At 39.2% G+C, this 22,960-nt stretch overlaps 1 protein-coding gene across 6 annotated transcripts in view; it reads right to left on the reverse strand.

Moving 5' to 3' along the window:
* MAP3K2 (mitogen-activated protein kinase kinase kinase 2) overlaps nt 1-22,960 on the reverse strand; it is a 108,656-nt gene that overhangs the window by 39,852 nt on the left and 45,844 nt on the right. For 5 of the 6 annotated variants that reach the window (XM_036320288.1, XM_036320286.1, XM_036320287.1 and 2 more), the window contains exons 2-5: nt 11,527-11,595; nt 6,701-6,819; nt 5,302-5,342; nt 3,622-3,721 (exon numbers count right to left, since the gene is read on the reverse strand). In XM_036320288.1, coding sequence (XP_036176181.1) covers nt 3,622-3,721; nt 5,302-5,342; nt 6,701-6,819; nt 11,527-11,533 — 267 coding nt within the window. In that variant the 5' untranslated portion in view covers nt 11,534-11,595. Of the gene's footprint in view, nt 1-3,621; nt 3,722-5,301; nt 5,343-6,700; nt 6,820-11,526; nt 11,596-22,960 lie in introns of those variants that run through there. The other variant, XM_036320289.1, reaches the window with a different exon arrangement.

Raw genomic sequence — 22,960 nt, forward strand, 5'->3', positions numbered from 1 at the left:
GAAATGATGATTGTTTTGGCAATTTTTCATTTGAGGGGAAAACCTGAACATTTACTTTTACTATACATTTAATTATAACTGGAATTATTTACTTCTCCATGATATTGTTGCTTTGAGGGAAAACACTGGTTTAAATTACAGTACCAAAATATTAAGAAAGTGATTTTGCTCTTTTCTGTTTACAAACGTGAGATGTGGACATTCTGGAGCGGCTGAATGGAGTGAAGCCTGGACTGCTGCTTGTAGTTCTGATGGGTTCCTTGTATGTTCTAAGGCCACCTGTTACAAATTTTATAAGTCTCAGCTTGTCTAAATTATATTAAATAAATCACCCAATATTTTCTTGCTTCATGAATTCAATTTAGGCTCATTTATGAAATCTATTTCCTTCTTGCTTATTATTGATAAACCAGTTGTGTTAATATTAAACGATTCTGGAAAGGAAACTAAAAACTGAGCTTAAAAACCCACTAAATAGAAACTAAATTTGAAAGAAGTGAATTATTTTCCTGACTTTACATAGTGAAACATGAAAACAGTCCATAAAAAAGGTTTCCAAATGGAAATGATCTTAAAAATCCATTTGCTTTCTTTTTTCCTCCTCTTTTAATCCTCACCTTAAGATATATTTTTATTGATTTTCAGAGAGAGAGGAATGGGGGGAGAGAGAAACCTTGATGTGAGAGAGAAACATTGATCGGCTGCTTCCTGTACTGTCCTGATCAGGGATCAAACCAGCAATCGAACCCCCAACCTTTTGGTGTACAGGACAGGACAACGCTCCAACCAACTGAGCCAACCAGCCAGCCAACTGAGCCAACCAGCCAGGGCAGAATATCCACTTACTTTATTTCAATGCACACCCCACATTTACCCCCAAAGCAAAGCACACAGAGACACCTGACACATTTGACATAAGCAGGAGCCCAACTAATAAACCCAATCATTGGCTTAAAGTTACTGGTTGTTTCGATTCTGGCAAGCTATAAGTTTATAGAATAATGGCCCTTTTGGAAAAAAATTTATATTGCACTAGAAAAAAAATATTTATAGAACTAAAATAACAACCGTATAAATAAATGGGTTTTTGCTTATCCACAGGCCAACAAAACTAATATTCCTTTTAAGTTCTTTCCTAGTGCCCTCAATGTTCAAGGAGGGGCACTGAGTTGGTCATGATGTAAATTATGACATGGCTAATTACAGAATCACAGATTCTCACAGAATCTGAGCTGCAAGAAAGTTTTAAACAATGTAATCTCATCCTAATGCCTTCTCTACCACATTCCACCCTGAGATAATGGCAGAACCACTCCCAAAAATCCTTCAGAAAGCATGAGGGGGGAAGTTTTTCTATTTTTAGAACATGGAAGAGGGTTCCTAAAACAACAGATCAATTAGCTTGATGTCAGTCCTCAAGAAAACCCTACAAAAATTTATACATAAACAAATTTGGAGAACTCAGAAAAGAAACAGTAATTCTAGGAACAAGAACAGGTACAATATGAAAAAATACTGCCAAACTAACATCATTTTTCTTGATAGACCTACTTGCCTGGTAGATCAAGACAATACCGTAGTTTTAATGTACTTGACATCTGAAAATTTCCCATGAAACATTTTAGAGCAACCAAAAACAAAGATGCATCTAGTTTCCCCTAGACCAGGGATGCGCAAACTTTTTGACTTGAGGGCCACAATGGGTTCTTAAACTGGACCGGAGGGCCGGAACAAAAGCATGGATGGAGTGTTTGTGTGAACTAATATAAATTCAAAGTAAACATCATTACATAAAAGGGTACGGTCTTTTTTTTTTTTAGTTTTATTCATTTCAAACAGGCCGGATCCGGCCTGTGGGCTGTAGTTTGCCCACGGCTGGCCTAGACCTATCGCCATGCCCCTGAAAAGCTCGCAGTCCCAGGGGCTGGCAGCTGGACATCAGGCCAGCACAAACAGAAATAAGTGCCAAGACAGGGCAAGGTAACAAGGTGTTCATGGCTAATAAAAAGCCAAAAAGTATCTGAAAAATAAAAATTTAAGGTGTTCAAATATTGTAGTACTCATCATTTTGTTCAGGTATATTATTTCTTTGAAAAGGGATTTTTTAATCAAAATACTTTGTTTTCAGTTGTTTCGTTAGAAACATTATATTAGCATATTCTTTTGCTTTAAATTAATTCATTTGAAAACATATTTTCAAATGTTTTTATTTGCAGAATGTTTCATATGTTTTCTAAAATTAATTTTTACTAAGCTTCCTGTAGGAACCCTGTCCCGAGTACACCGGATGTTCAAGGCCACTCTGAGCGTGGGAATCCTAATCAGGGTGTTCAAGGCTAACTTACTATAAGCAGGTGCAAAAGGACGCAGCAAGCTATACACTGCGCAGGCATGCCTGCAGGCTACTTTGTTAGCAATGGCTCCTGGGTTTGCTACTATATTAGCAAGGGTTACTGGGTCTACAATAAAGTCTCTCTTATATGCCTATGACTGCTCATATCTTTTCCATCCGATACCTGACATCCAAGGAGGTCCAGTCCCTGGCCTAGGGACTCGGACCCAAACCCTCCCCTGTCACTCCATTCCCACTGGGACTTCTATCCCTGGAGCGCAGAAGTCTTTTCCATGTTAGGGTCTGCCACTGCTCACAAACTGCTTTCTCTACCAAGAATGTTCTTTCTCTCAAACTCTTTGCAGGGTTGTCTTTTCCTACCTCAATTTTCAGTAATTAAACATTAGCACCTCAGTCAGGTCTTCCTTAGTACTATCTAAATAGAATACCTACTGCCCTTGCCTTTATTCTTTGTCACAATATTTTATGCATTCCCTTCAAAGAACTTAACATATTTAAACAGTTCATTTATTAACTGTCTGCTTCTCCTACTATAAGACTATAAATTCCATAAGGGGCTGTAATTTCTAACTCATAGCATTATGCCTGGCAAATTCAACAAGTATTTTCTGAGGTGGTAAACAAAAAAAATATAAAAGTACAAATTAACCGGTTAACTACATTGTCCCTGAAAATTTTAAGGTCTCAAGATCTTGAGATCTCTTCATAGGACCTGAAAGAAACCTCAGAGATCATCAAATCGAATCCAAATTTTACAGAAGTTTCAAAAGGGGTTCCCCAGAACACAGAGCTCCTCAGGGCCACAGCAAGCCCTTAAGATCATGTACCACTCCCAAATGTAAACATGATCTAATCATGTCTTAACCACCATGAAAATAATCCTCTAAGTTTTAACCAAACTCACTACCAAAGCTCTAATGTCTCTTAGGAAGTATAGAGCATGAGAAAAGATAATTTATCAATAAAGTACACAGAGTAAAAATAAAATATAAATAAGCAGCAAATGTTTAAATTATATATATCTCTATATATATTTCCTCCTTTAATAGATTCTCATTCTACTATTCTCACAGTAGTACCTTTTAAATATTTTAGACAATGGAAAAATCCATTTTAATTAAATTTACAAATTTGTGCTCTATCATTCCTCTAACATACCATATCTGCATCAATCCCTGAATAAAAACACAGCAGTCCTAAAATAATCTCTGAAATGAATACACTACTTTCCAAAACAAGAACAACTTAAAGTGAAACTTTCCATTTACCTCGTTATTGGTGTAATGGAGCTCCATGGACTGTCCAAAGGCAGTTTTAGCTTTCGACCTCAGATGTTCCAGTCTAACTGGTCTGGGGAACTGAAGGATTCTGTGTAAATGGAATTTTAAAACATCTTATTTTCTTAGGAAGAGTTAGCATGCCTCAACAGTTACCTTTGGATCAAGTGCACTAATTCTCAACACAAAGTTCAAAAACTCTGAAGTCTGTTCTATTCTAATACAAATTATAAACAGGAAAACCTCACAAGGCTCTGCAGTTTGTAATTTGCACTGAAACTGTTCTATGAGTATTAAAGGGAAATGTAAAATGTTCGCTGAAGAAAATAATTAAACTTAACTATGTGATATCCATACTATGAAATGGAAGAAAACTGTTAAAAAGAATAAAGTCATTCTTTGGGGGTTCAAATTTTGATTTCTCGTACCCTTATCAACTCAACATTTAAATATAAATATTTTTAAAGAATTAAAAAAAATTAATTCTAGTATTTCTTCCTATGTCGCAATGGATTGGCCTATGCTGCTCCCGGGAACATGCGCCTAAGCCTGGAAACCACTCTACTGGCCTGTAAGCTCTGTCAGGCAGGGACCATCTGCTCACTGACTGGTCCCTCAGGGCCCAGCAGATAACAAGCACTCAGTAAATAGTGCCCCATGAAGGAAAAAAAACACACTGAAAATACCCATAAAAGAACTGTAAGTAGAAAAAGCAGAATGGACGACACTGATAGAGTATATCTAGCATATCGCATTTTTAAAAACTATATCTCTGTGTAAAACATTTTACATCTCAGGTTATATGATTTATGAGCCTTTTAAAAGTCTTTAAATGGATAGATCTTTCATTAAATTAATGAGACACAAATAACAAACATGAAATCCCATATTCTCCAACTCCAAATCGTCTTGTCAATAATTCTGTTAACCATCCCCACCCACCTCTGCCACTGTAAGAAGATACAGACCCGGAAGAAGACCAGGCTGACCCCTCCTGAATAACTCACAGCTACCACCCCAGCTCATTCCCTCAGTGTCACTATTGAAGTACATGCTATATGTTGAGAATAATCCAAACTGTGAATGTTGCCAGCTGGCGTGGCTCAGCGGTTGAGTGTCGACCTATGAACCAAGAGGTCGCGGCTTGATTCCCAGTTTGGGCACATGATCGGGTTGTGGGCTTGATCCCCAGGGTGGGGTGTGCAGGAGGCAGGCGATCAATGGTACTCTCTCATCATTGATGTTTCTCTCTCTGTCCCTCTCCCTTTCTCTCTGAAATCAATAAAAAATATAAATTTTTTTAAAATTGTGAATGTTAAGTCCACATACATAATTCTGTAGAGTATAATATGATAAGGAGATTTATAAGAATATGATTATGATAAGTAAAAATAAAAGAAAATGGTAATATTCAAAGGCTGCATTATGTAATGATCTTATTTACTTTCGAATATTGCGAAGTAAAAACATTTATCTTTCTAATGTTTAGCCTGAATTTTGATAGTTTCTATCTTAAGTTTAAATACATGTTACACGTTATCAAGGACTATTCCATTCTCAATTTGTAAGCCACAAGCCTGCATAAAAATATAGAAATAACCTTTAATGGCTTTAACTAGAACACGCATTTAATTAAATTGATAATCTGAACTGTAATGTTTCTTTCCTTACCTTTTTTCTCCTCTATGTTCAAATTTGACTCGGACATCATTCTGTAATGAAATGATAAATCATTTCAGAAATCAAATAAAACTTTTTTTTTCCTTAGTCATGCATTTAAAACAGAGCAGAGGGGCCCTAGCTGGTTTGGCTCAGTGGATAGAGCATTGGCCTGCAGACTAAAGGGCCCCAGGTTCGATTCTGGTCAAGGGCATGTACCTCGTTTGCAGGCTCAATCCCCAGGAGGGGCCATGCAGGAGGCAGTCAATCGATGATGTTCCTCTCTCATAAATGTTTCTATCTCTCTATCCCACACCCTTCCTCTACTGTCTAAAAATCAATAATAATAATAATAATAATAATAATAATAATAATAATAAAACCGAGAGCTGACGGGGAAGGTTTTATTTCAGTATCAACTCCAATAAATTGATAGGGTCTGCCAAAAAGCCAGGTTGAGAATTATGTTGCTGAATTTGGGGTCAAGAGGGAAGATCAACAGGATCTGTTATGTAGCATCATGGGCATGAGACATTTGCTAATCCAGTTAGAGGGAAATTTAGCATACTGTATTTCTATTTTTTAGGGCAACATCCCAAACAAATTTTATCTATAAGAATCAAAATGGCCCTGGCTGGTGGTGCTAAATGGTTAGAGCCTTGGCCCCAGCACCGAAGGGTTTCGGATTCAATTCCTGGTCAAGGGCACATAGCTGGGTTGTGGGTTCGATTCCCACGCCCTGGTCAGGGCACATGCGAAAGGCAACTGGGGATGCGTCTCTCTCACATCAATCTCTCTCTCCCGCTCCTTTCTCCCTCCCTTCCACTCTCTGAAAAGCAATGAAAAAAATATTCTCTGTTGAGAATTAACAAAAAGAATCAAAAGGATCCTCATTTGTAAATATACAGAATAGATGACTTTAAATTAAAAAAAATGCTTATCTTATGTGCTTTAAGAATGGATGAAACATGCCTAACCGGTTTGGCTCAGTGGATAGAGCGTCGGCCTGCGGACTGAAGGGTCCCAGGTTTGATTCTGGTCAAGGACATGTACCTTGGTTGCGGGCACATCCCCAGTAGGGGCTGTGCAGGAGGCAGCTGATCGATGTTTCTCTCTCATCGATGTTTCTAACTCTCTATCCCTCTCCATCTCTCTCTGTAAAAAAAAAAATATATTTAAAAAAAGGAAAACAAAAAAAGAATGGATGAAACAACTTCAGAGAGCAGTTACCATATTAAATGTAATTCTACCATTTTTTAAACATACACTTATAAAAAATGTTTAACAAAATATTAGATTCAAAAGTATAAAAGCTAAATACTTTAAGCAAAACCTCTATAAGATCAAGATATTCAAGAAAAATAATTCACAGAACAATATAAATTTATTAAAATATTATTGAAACAAATACCTGTTTTTTTGGTGATAAAGATTTTGTTTTTCTGTTTTCTTGTAAGGATAATGCTGGTCGACTGGCTTTATGAAGAACAGCCAAATCTTGCATGATTGAGTTCAAAGCTTGCTGATCATCTAGGTATTTTTAAAATAACATAGTCAGACTTGTAATTTCAATATGTATTTACTACTGACATCAAACACAGAATTTATAATAAAATTTAATGCAAAAATCTAGAACATTTTCAATGCCTATGCTTGTTATTTTGGTGAAATAAAATTTCCATTTACAAACTGAAGAGCAGTAATGTTAGAATAGCACTGGACATGAGCACTAGCATCATACTGGGTGCCCATACATGAGATTTTTACAAGCAAAATAAAGTCATTCTGATTCTTCTAATGATGTAACATCCTAGAATATGGGTCGAAACAGCTTTATTATGACAAGTTCTTTTCTATGACACCTAAACAAAACATCACAAGACATCTAAAATCTTAAATAAAACAAGTGTGTGTGGGGGGAACTTTCTATAAATACCATCATTACTTAGCATTTCTGTTCAAAGTACAGAATTCCTTTTAGAGTTTTTCTCTTTCATCAGACTTCAAGTCAGAAATAACAAAAGCTTTGCCTACTGATTTTATGAAGTGTTTTCTTGAACTTCTTCTCCATAAGGTTCAATAAGACTACAAACATTTAAAGACTCTTTAATGATCTCAACCTGGAACAATTCAAAAGGTAACAATACAAGAAAAATCCATTCCCAAGGGAAAAAAACACTAAACTCATAAAACTGAGTGAAAGAATCATGAACCAGACAGACCCAGAACTCCCAAGAGAAGGCCCAAGGCCCCAGCTGGGACTCATTTGGGCACCTAAAAACCCCAAACAAGGTAGGGGAATCTGCAGATCTCTTTGTAGTTCCTGCTGGGTAGCCTCAGGAAGAGGCTAAATTAGCACCTCCTTAGAGATCCAGGAGCCAGTGTACCCAGTGGTCAGAGTGGGACCATCCAATTACAACTCCTCAGATCCATAAGGGACACACTCAGGGGGCAGACACAGTGAGCACCAAAGCCCCACTGAAGCAAATCTTGCCTCATAAGGGTGTCTTTAGCACAGAAGTTGTCCCACCGTAGACACAGCTGACTCTCACAGCCAATTGGCCTGGAGGTCAATTCCTCCCAGTGATACCTACAACAATCAAGGCTTAACTGCAACAAGACTGTGCACAAAGCCCACAAAAGGGTGCACCAAGAGCGTCCACCTCAGGTAATTGGGGAGGCTGAGCCACTGGGCCCTATAGGACACCTAGCACACAAAGCCACTCTACCAACACAGGGAAGCATAAAAAATGTGGAGACAAAGAAACAGGTCACAAATGACAGAAATGGAGGAAAACAAACGAATGGATATAGAGTTCAAAACCACACTTTTAAGGTTTTTCAAGAACTTTCTAGAAACCGCTGATAAATTTAGTAAGACCCTCAAAAAGTCTGGTGAGACCGCCGATAAATGTAGTGAGACCCTCAAGAAATCTAGTGAGACCCTCGAGGTTATGATAAAGGACCAACTAGAAATTAAGCATACACTGACTGAAATAAAGGATATTGTGCAGAGTTCCAAAAGCAGACTAGAGGATCGCAAGAATCAAGTTAAAGATTTCAAATACTAAGAAGCAAAAAACACCCAACCGGAAAAAAAAGAAAGAAAAAAGAATCCAAAAATATGAAGATAGTGTAAGGAGCCTCTGGGACAGCTTCAAGCGTACCAACATCAGAATTATAGGGGTGCCAGAAGAAGAGAGAAAGCAAGATATTAAAAACCTATTTGAAGAAATCATGACAGAAAACTACCCCTACCTGGTGAAAGAAATAGACTTACAAGTCCAGGAAGCGCAGAGAACCCCAAACAAAAAGAATCCAAAGAGGACCACACCAAGACACATCATAATTAAAATGCCAAGAGCAAAAGACAAAGAGAGAATCCTAAAAGCAGCAAGAGAAAGAAACTCAGTTACCTACAAGGGAGTGCCCATATGACTGTCAGCTGATTTCTCAACAGAAACTTTGCAGGCCAGAAGGGAGTGGCAAGAAATATTCGAAGTGATGAATGCCAAGAACCTACAACCAAGATTACTTTATCCAGCAAAGCTATCATTTAGAATTGAAGGTCAGATAAAGAGCTTCAGAGATAAGAAAAAGCTAAAGGAGTTCATCACCACTAAACCAGTATTACATGAAATGCTGAAAGGTATGCTTTAAGAAGAGGAAGAAGAAGGTAAAGATACAAATTATGAACAACAAATATACATCTATCAATAAGTGAATCTAAAAATCAAGTGAATAAATAATCTGATGAACAGAATAAAAAAAAAAAAAAAAAAAAAAGAATCATGAACCATAAATTTTTAATTTTTTTCCAAACAGATCAAAGATTTCTTCATAAGACTATGAGCATGAGCCTCCTAGAAATGCCAATTATATAATCTGGGAAACTTCGGGACAATATAATTGATTTTCACTAGTAAATCAATTCCACTAATAATAACCAACAATTGGTTAAAAAAAAAAAAAAAGGAATTCAGAGACTTTACAGCTTACATTTTAAAATGTAACCATTTTGGCCTGGCCAGTGTGGCTCAGTGGTTGAGCATTGACCTGTGAACCAGGAGGTCACAGTTGGATTCCCAGTCAGGGCACATGCCTGGGTTGCGGGCTCAATTCCTATTAGGGAGCATGCAAGAGGCAGCCAATCTATGATTCTCTTTCATCATTGATGTTTCTATCTCTCCCTCCCTCTCCCTTTCTCTCTGAAATCAATACAAATATATTTTTTAAAAAGTAACCATTTTGGTGAGTAATAATTTATGTTCCAAAATAGTAATAATTAAAACATGCTTTATCTTGTAATGAAAAATCATTTAAATGAATGTGGCAATTCAATGGCTTCATCGTCTTTCAAACACACAAATACCTGACTTCTTTAATGCGTTAATTTTTGTAACATTCAATATATTGTTTTGTAGCGAAAATATTTGCACATTAAAATGAAAATTAATGGCTCCAAGGGTTTTATTAATAAATTCCAGGTTTAGAGAAAATTTTATAAGTAACCTTTGTAAAATAAAATCTCATCAAAATGTTAGCTTAGCCCAAGAGTAACTGAGCCTATGGGTATAATATAATCACAACATGTGTACAGTCCATAGGTCCAAGCCAGACTAGGTCATTTATTGATAAAAATAAACCTTTCCTTAGAAAAAAATTAGCTGAGAATGATCTCAACTGAAACAAAATTATATGATATAACCTTCTTGAGAAAGGTAAGATTCTTAATTCTGTACTGGGTGAGGGGAATTCTAATACTTAAAACATATCTATGTCTTAATTACTTTCTTCATTAGAAAAAAACTTAAACACTCGAATTTAGGTATTTTTACATGTTTCATATCATAATATCAAAATAAACAAGTGGCTGGGGAGGCTTTGGCTTAAATCTCTTATCACATTTACATACACTAATTTCCTGGTTTTGTTTTTTAAGAAGTACTGTTTTCTATCATACGTGTACAAAAATAAAGAGGGCCATTTGAATATAAGTAACTTCTTAGAGCAGTAGTTCTCAACCTTCCTAATGCTGGGACCCTTTAATACAGTTCCTCATGTTGTGGTGACCCCCAACCATAAAATTATTTTTGTTGCTACTTCATAACTGTAATTTTGCTCCTGTTATGAATCGTAATGTAAATATCTGATATGCAGGATGTATTTTCATTGTTACACATTGAACATAATTAAAGCATAGTGATTAATCACAAAAACAATATGTAATTATATATGTTTTCTGATGGTCTGAGGCGACCCCTGTGAAAGGGTCGTTTGACCCCCAAAGGGGTTGCGACCCAGAGGTTGAGAACCGCTGTCTTAGAGAGATGACATACTAATAAAGAGCAACTTAATCGAGTTCCTTCTTTTTCTGGCTTGAAGAAGAATCACATGGTAGATAAATACCTGATAGGCAACTTACTTTGAGGAAGCTGACAAGATCTAAGCTAACAAATCCACAAAAGATCAAGCAAAGTGTGAGCAGAAATACACCACGAGCACTTTTCTAACAATTCTTAGACTGTTTTCCTCAAGAACCTCTGTGGTGGTGATCGGTACTAGACAGATAAGACAGGCTGTAACTGTCATAAAGATCATGAGTTGATCAGTAGGCAGTAAGGATAGCCAGAGGGCCCCACGGTTGACCGACAGTCACGCAGACGAAGCAGTGGGTTTCTGACACATGTTGAAAGGACATTTAGTTGAGCACAAAACCAGAATATATTTGGGAAATCATTTGAAGTAAAATATTTTATTAGGCATGTTTAATTAGATACCTTATATGCTTATTCATTATACTTAAAATAATTATAGGAGAATATCCTCAATAAAAAATTCAAATACCTGTGAATCATACTTTAAAATATTCATGTTTTTCTATGACTACTTTGGTATATGTTCTTAAGCAATGGCTGTTCTTTGTTTTGTTTTTTTCTATAGTATAATATTATTTGAGAAGGTAGAAATCAATTTGATTAACACACAGCCCAGATTGCAAGTATGACCAACCAAAATGAAAAGTTAATAGGAGTTCAGAAAAAGGATATCCAATTTAAAGCTGACAAAACTGGAGAATTTGGACCACACGATGGCACTGCACTCATGGTTACAGAGAGAAACCTCCATATTGTTATCCATAGTGGCTACAAGTTTATCATGAATACAGAAAAAAAAAAATTTCTCCCCTATTTTAACCTTCAATTGTAGACAAAAAATTCTTTAGTTTGAACTTACCCATCATGACAACCAGCTCAACAATCTGAAAATTAGGGAAATGGTTCTCCCATCAGAATTCTTTATTGCCTTAGGAGGTAAAAGACAAACATTAATAATAAGAAACAGAAGAGGCAGACACACATACACAAAAATACCAGTATTAAAACCACTAATGAGAAACATACAATATTAATACTTTATACATTTTGCTGAGAACAAGGTCCTTTATTTTTCCTAGACACTCAATTATTGAGAACAAAAAATCATTATTTTTAATTAAGTTTAACTCAGTATTTTTCAGGCTCCTGGCTTTTTAAGCTAAAAACAAAACCCAGAATTTTTTTTTTAAATATATTTTATTGATTTTTTACAGAGAGGAAGGGAGAGAGACAGAGAGTTAGAAACATCGATGAGAGAGAAACATCGATCAGCTGCCTCCTGCACATCTCCTACTGGGGATGTGCCTGAAACCCAGGTATATGCCCTTGACCGGAATCGAACCTGGGACCTTTCAGTCCGCAGGCCGATGCTCTATCCACCGAGCCAAACCGGCTAGGGCGAGAATTTTTGAGAATCAAAAATTATCTTAAAGAGATAATCTAATAAACTCAAATTCCTACAGGACAATGGCAGGCATGAAGATGAGTAAAACGGGTCATGCCTAGAGACGAAGAGAACCAAAAGCGAGGACATCAACAAACACAGTAAAGGCCTACAAAAATTCTCTCTTGCGTTAAAGAAAACATTGTCAGGATCAACTTTTTCAGAACTCTGAAATTAACCAAAGGCTTGCAGCAATCTAGGGAGCAATCAAGTATCTCAATAAAAAGAGAGAGATGGCGCTGGCTGGATAGCGCAGTGTGTTGGAGCATCGTTCTGAGGCACCAAGGTTGAGGGTTTGGTCCCTGGTCAGGACACATACAAGAAACAGTGAACACATAAATAAATGGAACAACAAATCGCGCGCTCCCTCCCTCCCTCCCTCCCTCCCTCCCTCCCTCCCTCCCTCCCTCCCTCCCTCCCTCCCTCCTTCAGAGCAAGCATGCAAGAGACCACCTTGTGGTGTTCTGACCCTCCCTACTCCTATCTCCCTACCCTCTACTCCAGTGCCAAAGTAGCAATGTACACCGACAGCACTCCCGCCTGTAAGCCACAGGAGAGGACAGAATGGGGAGGAGTGCCTTCGAAGTCCGATTCTCCCCCAATGTCATTATGTGACTTCCTAGTGGCCGGATGTGAGCACCACTGGAAAGGCTGTCTATTTAACCTGACTCCGAGCCCTTTCAATGCACAAAAGCTTAGGGTGCCTGTTCAAATCAATGAGGCAATTAGTGCATTATTTTAACGGTCTGAGAAAGGGAAAACAGTTGTGGGCAAACCAATCATTAAGAAAAATAAAGTTCTTTAAAAGAAAAGCTGAGGAACAAATTGTCAATAGAAAGCTTTGAGAAGCTCCAACAGGTTCCTGGGAGTCTAGAAGTCACACCAATGCCCAAGGCTGCTGCATGCTGAAGACAGGCCTCTGACCAAGGTGGAGGTGTAGCGAATGCTGAAGGCCAGCTTCAATACACACAACAGAGAGCTTCTCAAAAACGTTGTCAAACGTATTGGTTCCAGGCATCTAAGGAAGTGACTGAGCAGTCTTCAGTCACCACACACAACAAAGAATATGGACTTTAAAAACTTAGTTCTTGCCCAGCGGTGTGGCTCAGTGGTTGAGTGTCAACCTATGAACCAGGAGGTCAGGGCTCATTTCCCAGTCAGGGCCCAGGCCCAGGTTGTGGGCTCGATCCCCAGTAGCGGGTGTGCAGGAGGCAACCGATCAGTAATTCTCTCTCATCTTTGATGTTTCTATCTTTCTCTTCTTCTCCCTTCCTCTCTGAAATCAATACAAATATATTTTTTAATTAGTTCTTAAAAGTCACTAAATGAATAAATAAGAATAAGCAAACAAACAAAAAAACGGAGAGGAAAGAGAATATGATTTCCAGAGGTGGCACACTACAATATTTTAAATAATCAGTGTTCAAGAAAAAATCATGAGACATATAAGGACAGCATGGTCCCATATACAGGAAAAAAAGACATCAACAGAAAATGACCCTTAGGAAACCTAAGTTAGAGTTAGACTAACAAAACAAAGACATTAAATCAACTATTTTAAATATGTTCAAAGAACTAAGGAAGCCATGTCTAAGGAGCTAAGGATGTCTGAGAATGATTTCTCATCAAACAGAGTATCAACAAAGAAACAAAAATTATACAAAAGGAACCAGATAGAAATTTTGGAGTTAGAAAGTACAATAACTAAAACCATCAAGCATGCCAACAAATGCATAATAGGAATCCCAGAAGGAGAGGAGGAAAAGAAGGGGGCAGATAGAGTATTTTAAGAAATAATAGCCAAAACCCCCAAATTTTATGAAAAACAATGTGTACATCCCAAAAACTCAACAAACTCCAAGTAGGAAAAAAAATCAAAGTGATTCACACCTAGAAATGTCAATAATCACACTGTTGAAAGACAAAGAATCTTAAGAGCAGCAACAGAGAAGAAACTCATCATGTACAAGAGATACTCAACTGATTTCTCACTGGTAACCTAGGAGACCAGAAGGCAAGAAAATGACATTTGAAGCACTAAAGAAAAAGACTGTGAAACAAGAATTCTGTGTACAGCAACACCATCCTGCAAAACTGAAGCCAATATTAAGACATTCCAAGATAAACAAGCATAGAGAATTCATTACAACCAGACTTGCCTTACAAGAAATATAAAAGAAGCCCTTCAGGCTGTAATGCAAGGCCACTAGGCAGAAAATCCAATCCACAGGCAAAAAGAACACCAGTAAGGATAATTATATAAGTAAAGATAAAGGGCAAAATCAGCATACCTTTTGTTTCTAACTCTTCATTTCTCCTGACTGTGGTAAGTACAAAACTGATCCACCCTAAAGATTTCCAAGCACCAATTCCTAGAATTTCTGCATATAATCACTTTACATGACAAAGGAGACTTTTAAAATATGATAAATTAAGAAACTTTAAATGGGAAGATTATTTGGTTGGACTCCACATAACCACAGTGGTCCTTAAAAATGACAGGAAAAGCAGCAACATGGAATGGGGGGCGGGGGGGGGGGGGCGGTGATAATTCCATGGAGTGGATGGATGCAGGAAGCTTCTAGAAAGTGGAAAAGGCAAGAAAATGGATTCTCCTCTAGAACCTTCAGAAGGAACACAGCAATGCTGACACCTTGATTTTAGCCCAGAGAAACTAATTATAGATTTTTACTTCTAAAACTGTAAGATAATAAACTGAAGTTGTTTTAAGCCACCAAATTTGTGGGATTCTGTTATAGCAGTATGTAGGGAGTATTTAAGACCACCTCAGTTTCCTACAATCAACAAATCAATAAATGATAAGTGCTGGAGAGATGTGGAGGAAAGGGAACCCTAGTGCACTGCCGGTAGGAATGCAGACTGGGGCAGCCATTATGGAAAACAGTATGGAGTTTCCTCAAAAAATTAAATGTGGAACAGCCATTTAACCCAGTGATCCCACTTCTAGGAATATACCCTAAGAAACCCGAAACACCAATCAGAAAGAATGTTTGCACCCCTATGTTTACAGCAGCACAATTTACAATAGCTAAAATCTGGAAACAGTCCAAGTTGTCCATCAATAGAAGAGTGAATAAAGAAGCTGTGGTACATTTATACCATGGAGTACTATGCAGCAGTAAAAAAGAAGAATCTCTTACCCTTTGAGACAGCATGGAGGGGCCTGGAGAGTGTTATGCTAAATGAAATAAGTCAGTCAGAGAAAGACAAGTATCACATGATCTCACTCATATGTGGAATCTAATGAACAAAATAAACTGATGGATGGAGTGGATCCAGAGACACGGAAGCATCTCAGAGAGAACGTGGGGGGCAATCAACCAGAGACCTTGTATTCATACATGTATAACCCATGGGCACAGAGAGTGGAGCGGTGAGGGCAGGGGTGGAGGGGGTCGATGGGGGAAAAAAGGGGACATATGTAGAACTTTCAACAATAAAGACTTTTTAAAAAGGCCACCCCAGTTTCAATGAATTGCTAGAGGGACTCACAGGATTCAACAATGTTAGGGCTGATCATACAGACATATGATCTACCTTGCACATACCAAAATTTCCGATTCCCAGAATAACAGCAGGTGTTCAGCATAAACTATATTGTTTGTAAGCAACTTAGGCATAGTAAACCATTCTTATTAGTTAGGCAGGTGGGAACCCTTCTGAAATTCAAGTTCTCAGATGTCAGCCACGGGTGGACATAAGCAGTTCTTTCTAACGATAAGCAGTGAGGCCTGCTATGTTAACTCCTTCCTACACTAGCAGCAACAGGAAACTAATACGCACACAAATTTAAAGAAACTGCATAAAGCAATAATTGTAAGTGTGTTACTGGATATACAATATATAAAAATATAATTTGTATAAAAGCAACACCAAGAAAAGGGAAAAGATGAAGTTTTATTAAACATGTTTGTATACCACTGCAATTAAGTTGATATTAATTCAATCTACACTGTTTTAATTGAGATGTTAATTTTAATTACAAGGTTCAAACATTAAAAACTAAATGTAAAAAGTAGTAAAAGAAACAAGAGAATTAAAATAGCACACTAAAAATATCTAACCCAGCTGGCATGGCTCAGTGGTTGGGCATTGACCAGGAGATCACAGCTCAATTCTCGGTTAGAGTACATGATTCCAGTCAGGACACATGCCCAGGTTGTGGGCTTGATCCCCAGTAGGGGGCATGCAGGAGGCAGCCGATCCATGATTCTCTCTCATCATTGATGTTTCTATCTTTCTCTTCCTCTCTCTTCCTCTCTGAAATCAATAAAAATATATTTTAAAAGATCTAACACAAAAGAAGGTAGCGATAAAGAAATGAGGAACAACTTCAATAAAAGGAGCTGGGAGGAGAAACCAAGATGGCGGCATAGGTAAACACCGGAGATTGCTGCCTCGAACAACCACTTCAAAAATACAACTAAAAGATGGAACCGACATCATCCAGAACCACAGGAAGGCTGGCTGAGGGAAAATTCTACAACTAGAAGGAAAGAGAAAAGCATACCAAGACTCAGAGGAGGTGTGGTGCGGAAGTAAAGTACAGAGGTACGGAGGCGCATGTGGAAAGGGCTGGCAACTGAGGATGTGGTTGTCTTTTTCAATTGGGAGGGAGTCTCAAGCTCTGAGCTCCAGTTCCGGGCGAGTCTCTGGGGACCCAGGCTCATACGGGAGAAACTGGACTGTCTGGCATCAGTCGGAACTCGAGGGCAGCTTTCTCTCGGAGGAGCTGGCAGCACTGCCAGGACACTGAGAAGCGGGGCCTCTGAAGGCAGCCATAGCTGCTTGCTTCGCCCTGTTGATCCCCTGGTACCCCCGCCCCGCCCAAGCTGTGCGCCGGCTTTTGCATATGAAAGGCCTGGCCTGGCCCTTTGCAATCTGAGAATTACCTAACACACTACAGCTGGCCCAAGGCCCCAAGGCAACTCATATTGCTTCACAGGTGAGCTCCTGCTGGGTAGTAGCCTCAGGCGGAGGCTAGATTAGCACCTCCTTAGAAATCCAGGAGCCAGTGTGCCCGGTGGTCAGAATGGGACTATCCAGATTGCAGCTCCTCGGATCCATAAAGGACACATTCAGGGGGCAGACTCAGTGAGCACCAAAGCCCCATTGAAGCAAGTCTTGCCCCAGAGAAGTGTCTCCAGCACAGAAGTTCTCCCACTGCAGACACAGCTGATTCTCACAGCCAATTCACCTGGAGGTCAATTCCTCCCAGTGATACCTACAGCAATCAAGGCTTAACTACAACAAGACTGGGCACAAAGCCCACAGGAGGTGCACCAAGAGTGTCCACCTCAGGTAATTGGGGAGGCCGAGCCACTGGGCCCTACAGGACACCTAGCACAGAAAGCCACCCTATCAACACAGGGAAGCAGCCAAAATGTGGAGACAAAGAAACATGTCCCAAATGACAGAAATGGAGGAAAACAAACTAATGGATATAGAGTTCAAAACCACGGTTATAAGGTTTTTCAAGAACTTTCTAGAAACCGCCGATAAATTTAGTAAGACCCTCAAAAAGTCTGGTGAGACCGCCGATAAATGTAGTGAGACCCTCAAGAAATCTAGTGAGACCCTCGAGGTTATGAAAAAGGACCCACTAGAAATTAAGCATACATTGACTGAAATAAAGGATATTATACAGAGTTCCAACAGCAGACTAGAGGATCACAAGAATCAAGTCAAAGATTTGAAATACGAAGAAGCAAAAAACACCCAACCGGAAAAGCAAAATGAAAAAAGAATCCAAAAATACAAAGATAGTATAAGGAGCCTCTGGGACAGCTTCAAGCTTACCAACATCCAAATTATAGGGGTGCCTGAAGAAGAGAGAGAGCAAGATATTGAAAACCTATTTGAAGAAATAATGACAGAAAACTTCCCCTACCTGGTGAAAGAAATAGACTTACAAGTCCAGGAAGCACAGAGAACCCCAAACAAAAGGAATCCAAAGAGGACCACACCAAGACACATCAGAATTAAAATGCCAAGGGCAAAAGACAAAGAGAGAATCTTAAAAGCAGCAAGAGAAAGAAAGTCAGTTACCTACAATGGAGTACCCATACGACTGTCAGCTGATTTCTCAACAGAAACTTTGCAGGCCAGAAGGGAGTGGCAAGAAATATTCAAAGTGATGAATGCCAAGAACCTACAACCAAGATTACTTTATCCAGCAAAGCTATCATTCAGAATTGAAGGTCAGATAAAGAGCTTCACAGATAAGGAAAAACTAAAGGAGTTCATCACCACCAAACCAGGATTATATGAAATGCTGAAAGGTATCCTTTAAGAAGAGGAAGAAGAAGAAGAAGGTAAAGATACAAATTATGAACAACACATACGCATCTATCAACAGGTGAATCTAAAAATCAAGTGAATAAATAATCTGATAAACAGAATGAACTGGTGATTATAATAGAATCAGGAGCATGGAAAAGGAGAGGACTGACTATTCTTGGGGGGGGAAAGGGGTGTGGGGGATGCAGGAAGAGACTGAACAAAAATCGTGCACCTATGGATGAGGACAGTGGGGGTGGTGAAGGCGGAGGGTGGGGTGAAAAAAGAGGAACAACTCAAATAATCTGAACAATAAAGATTTAATTTTTTAAAAAAGAAATGAGGGACAAAAAGAGACATAATACACATAAGACACAAATATAAAATGGCAGGTGTAATCCTACCTTATACGTAATTACATTGAATATACATGGAATGAACAAACCATTTAAAAGGCAGACATCAGCAGAATAGATTTTAAAAAGCATGGTCCAACTATATACCACCTACAACACTTTATTTTTTTAAAATATATTTTATTGATTTTTTACAGAGAGGAAGGGAGAGGGATAGGGAGTTAGAAACATCGATGAGAGAGAAACATCGATCAGCTGCCTCCTGCACACCTCCTACTGGGGATGTGCCTGCAACCAAGGTACATGCCCTTGACCGGAATCGAACCTGGGACCTTTCAGTCCGCAGGCTGACGCTCTATCCACTGAGCCAAACCAGTTAGGGCTGAAAGACAATATTTTAAAGGTGAAAATACTCTCAAAGTGATCTACAGATTCAATACAATATCAAAATTCCAATGGCCTTTTTTTTTTTTTTTTTTTTGCACAAATGGAAAGCTGATCCTTAATATACATGGAAATACAAGGGACCCTGAAAAGCCAAAACAATATTGGAGGGGGGGAAAAGTTGGAAAATTCATACTTCCTAATTTCAAAACTTACTTTCTCTCTCTCTCTCTCTCTCTCTCTCTCTCTCTCTCTCTCTCTCTCCCTCTCCCTCTCCCTCTCCCTCTCCCTCTCCCTCTCTCTGTCTTTCCTCCTCCCTTCCACTCTCCCTAAAAATCAATGAAAAATATCCTTGGATGAGGATTAACAACAACAAAAGTAAAAACTTCAACATTACAACTGCTTGAATTTCTTTTTAGTTGTATAATTATTTTGAAACTAGAGGCCCAGTGCACGGATTTGTGCACTGGTGGGGTCTCTCAGCCTGGCCTGTGGGGATCGGGCCAAAACCAGCTCTCTGACATCCCCTGAGGGATCCGGGATTGTGAGAGGGCACAGGCCAGGCCCAGGGACTCCACCAGTGCACGATCTGGGCCAGGGAGGGGTCGTGAGAAGGCTCCAGGGTGTGTCCAACCCATCTCGCCCAGTCCCCATTGTCCAGACCCCAGCAGCAAGTTAGCCTATGGGTTGAAGCATCTGCCCCCTGGTGGTCAGTGCACGTCATAGCAACTGGTCACAGGGTCAAACGAATGGTCAGACACTTAGCATATTAGGCTTTTATTATATAGGATGTCAAATAACATTAAAGAGCCCTTGCCGGTTTGGCTCAGTGGACAGAGCATAGGCCTGCAGACTGAAGGATCCCAGGTTTGATTCCGGTCAAGGGCAGATGCCTGGGTTGCGGGCTCGATCCCCAGTAGGGGGCGTGTAGGAGGCAGCCGATCAATGATTCTCTCTCATCATTGATTCTTCTCTCTCTCTCTCCCTCTTCCTTCCTCTCTGAAATCAATAAAAATATATTTTAAAAAGAATAACAACATTAAAGAAATATCAATGAAACATTTTTAAATATATTAATACATGGAATGTAACATAAAACATGAAAATCCTCCTTTTGTCACCCTATCTATAGCATATCTAAAGGGTACCACTAAGCTACTTCAGGTATTTGGGCTTTTTAATCAAAGATTAATAAATTTTAAATAGTTGAGAAACAAAAATTTAGTTTAAGCACCCTATTTTATAGATGAGAAACCTTAAGGCCAAAAAATAATATAATTTACTCAAGGTCATAAAGTTGGGCAAGTTAGGACCCGATTATCCATTTCTTATTGTTCACACAAGCAAACTTTCTAGAATACTGTATATGTCACTCAAGTTCATCTTCTGGGAAAACGGCTAGCATGGGGAATTCTCCAACCATACATAAACACATAAAGCACACCACAAAGTGGTTGATGAAGTTTTATTGAATGCATTCTCTTTCTACAAATTTAAGGTTTCAACTGGACTTTTCAGGCTTTTAATCTAAAATGGTTAAGACAAATCTTGACTAACCTAAGAAATGAAGAACTGTGAAAATGAAAATATTTTTCAGTTAAACAAATCAATAACATCTCTTTCAGGAAAAGCAATAGAATTCCCCAAACCACAACTGTTAAATCAAAGAATGAATCTAATGAAAAGAGCTCAACATTGCATTTTGTAAACAGCTATGTTGTGTGTTTTTTTAACCAACTGTGAGGCTAAAATTGGCAAAACATGAAAAAATTACAAAATTAAGTGTTTAATAGGAAAAAAAAACCTAAGCAAAGGTGAATCATATCTGTATCTGAAAGGTCTTATCCACAAAATATTTTAACTATTTTGTCAATTGTCTGTGGGTAAACTAGTAACAGTTACACATGTGGGTATATCATACTTTGAAACTCACTGCAGTACCTGTTCAATTATTCTGTCAGCATTCCACTCACCTGAGAGCACAGAACCAACATAGTACTTTATTGATACCTAGCACTCTGCTATTTCCTTTGTCCCTATGGTTGTAAGATTAGATAGCTTAAGATTTTTCTTGTTTCCTGAGGTAGGCTTCTATTGCGATGAATTTCCCTCTTAGGACTACTTTAGTTGTATCCCATAGATTTGAGGTCATAGTGTTCTCCTTTTCATTTGTATCGAAGTATCCTTTGATTTCTTCCTTGATCACACTGCCAACTCATTCACTGTTTACTAACCTATTATTTTCCCTCCATGTGTCTGTGTATTTTCCCATTGTTTTTTGTTATAGTGGTGGCGGCTATAATTGATTTCTAGTTTTATACCATTGTGGTCAGAAAAGATGCTAGATATGATTTCAATCTTCTAAAATTTATTGAGACTTGTCTTGTGGCCTAATGTAGTCAATCCTGGAAAATGTTCCATGTGCACTTGAAAAAAAGTGTCTTTTGCTGCTTTGAGGTAAAAGGTTCTAAACATACCAATTAAATCCATCTGCTCTAATGTGTAATTTAAGGCCACTGTTTCCTTGCTAATTTTCTATCTGAAAAAAGCTATCCATTGATGTCAATGCAGTGTTAAAGTCCCCTTCTATGAGGGGTAGGGGTGTTAGAGGAAGGTAATGGGAGGTTAAATCGTGATGAAAGGAAACTTGACTTGGGATGGTGAACATACAATATACAGAAAATGTATTAAGAACTATACATCTGAAACCTATATAATTTTAATAACTAACTAGAGCCCCGGTGCACAAACCAGCAGTTGGACATCCCACTCACAATCCTGGACCGCTGGCTCCTAATCGCTCACCTGCCTGCCTGCCTGGTGGCCCCTAAATACCCCCTGGCCGGCCTGATCACCCCTCACTGCCTCTGCGTGCCAACCTGATCACCCCTAACTGCCCCTCCTGCTGGCCTGGTAGCCCCCAACTGCCCCTTCCCTGCCAGCCTGATTGCTCCTAACTGCACCCCCCCCCAGCCTGGTCACCCCTTACTCCCCCACCCCCTCGCTGGCCTGGTTGCCCACAACTGCCCCCCTCTGCCAACCTGGTCACCCCTAACTGCTCCCCACCCCCTGCCGGCCTGGTCACCCCCAACTGCCGGAAGCCGGTCCATCCTTGCTGCTTGACACAGTCGCTGCAGGGAAGAAACATCTGCACAGCATATGTTTCAAGGGACCTGGCGTATATGGCATACTGTTCTTAATATGTTTGCTCCCCTTCTTAGCACTATGTGTTTTAATCAAGGTCCCCTCTCTGAGAAAGGTTGTTTCCCCAGGTGGAGATTTTCCCCTGGAGTTATAGGGATTAACAGGACTAAAGAAGGGAATAAATCAGTAAAACCCCTTAACTAAGTGCCAGGCGGGTAGTTAATCACTTTAACTATGAACAATCACGCTTAAGCTACATAATATTTACTTAGGATAATCTCCTTCAGTTACTTCCTTATAGCTTAACAGAACAAGAGTAGTGATCTTGGAATGGAGATAACAAACGCCCTAACCTTTTGAATAGAATGGATAGGATTAAAATCAACTGGTATAAATACAGATGTAACAGGAGACTAAAAAGAGAACCTGGCTGGAGAACCTGGAGAGAACCTGGCTGGAGAACCTGGCTAGGCTGCTGATCAACTGAATGCCGACTCCGTCCACACCTTTGGGAACCCCTGGACCTGCTGGGGTTGGACCCCAATACCCAAATGCTTCCCCTGTCGGCCTAGTCACCCCTCACTGCCCCCTCTGCCAGCCTAATCGCCCCAAACTGCTCCCCCTGCAGGCCTGGCCACCCCCAACTGCATCCCCCCGCCAGCCTG

This window comes from Myotis myotis, unplaced genomic scaffold, assembly GCF_014108235.1.
Source record: "Myotis myotis isolate mMyoMyo1 unplaced genomic scaffold, mMyoMyo1.p scaffold_m19_p_8, whole genome shotgun sequence".
NCBI classification, from domain to species: domain Eukaryota; kingdom Metazoa; phylum Chordata; class Mammalia; order Chiroptera; family Vespertilionidae; genus Myotis; species Myotis myotis.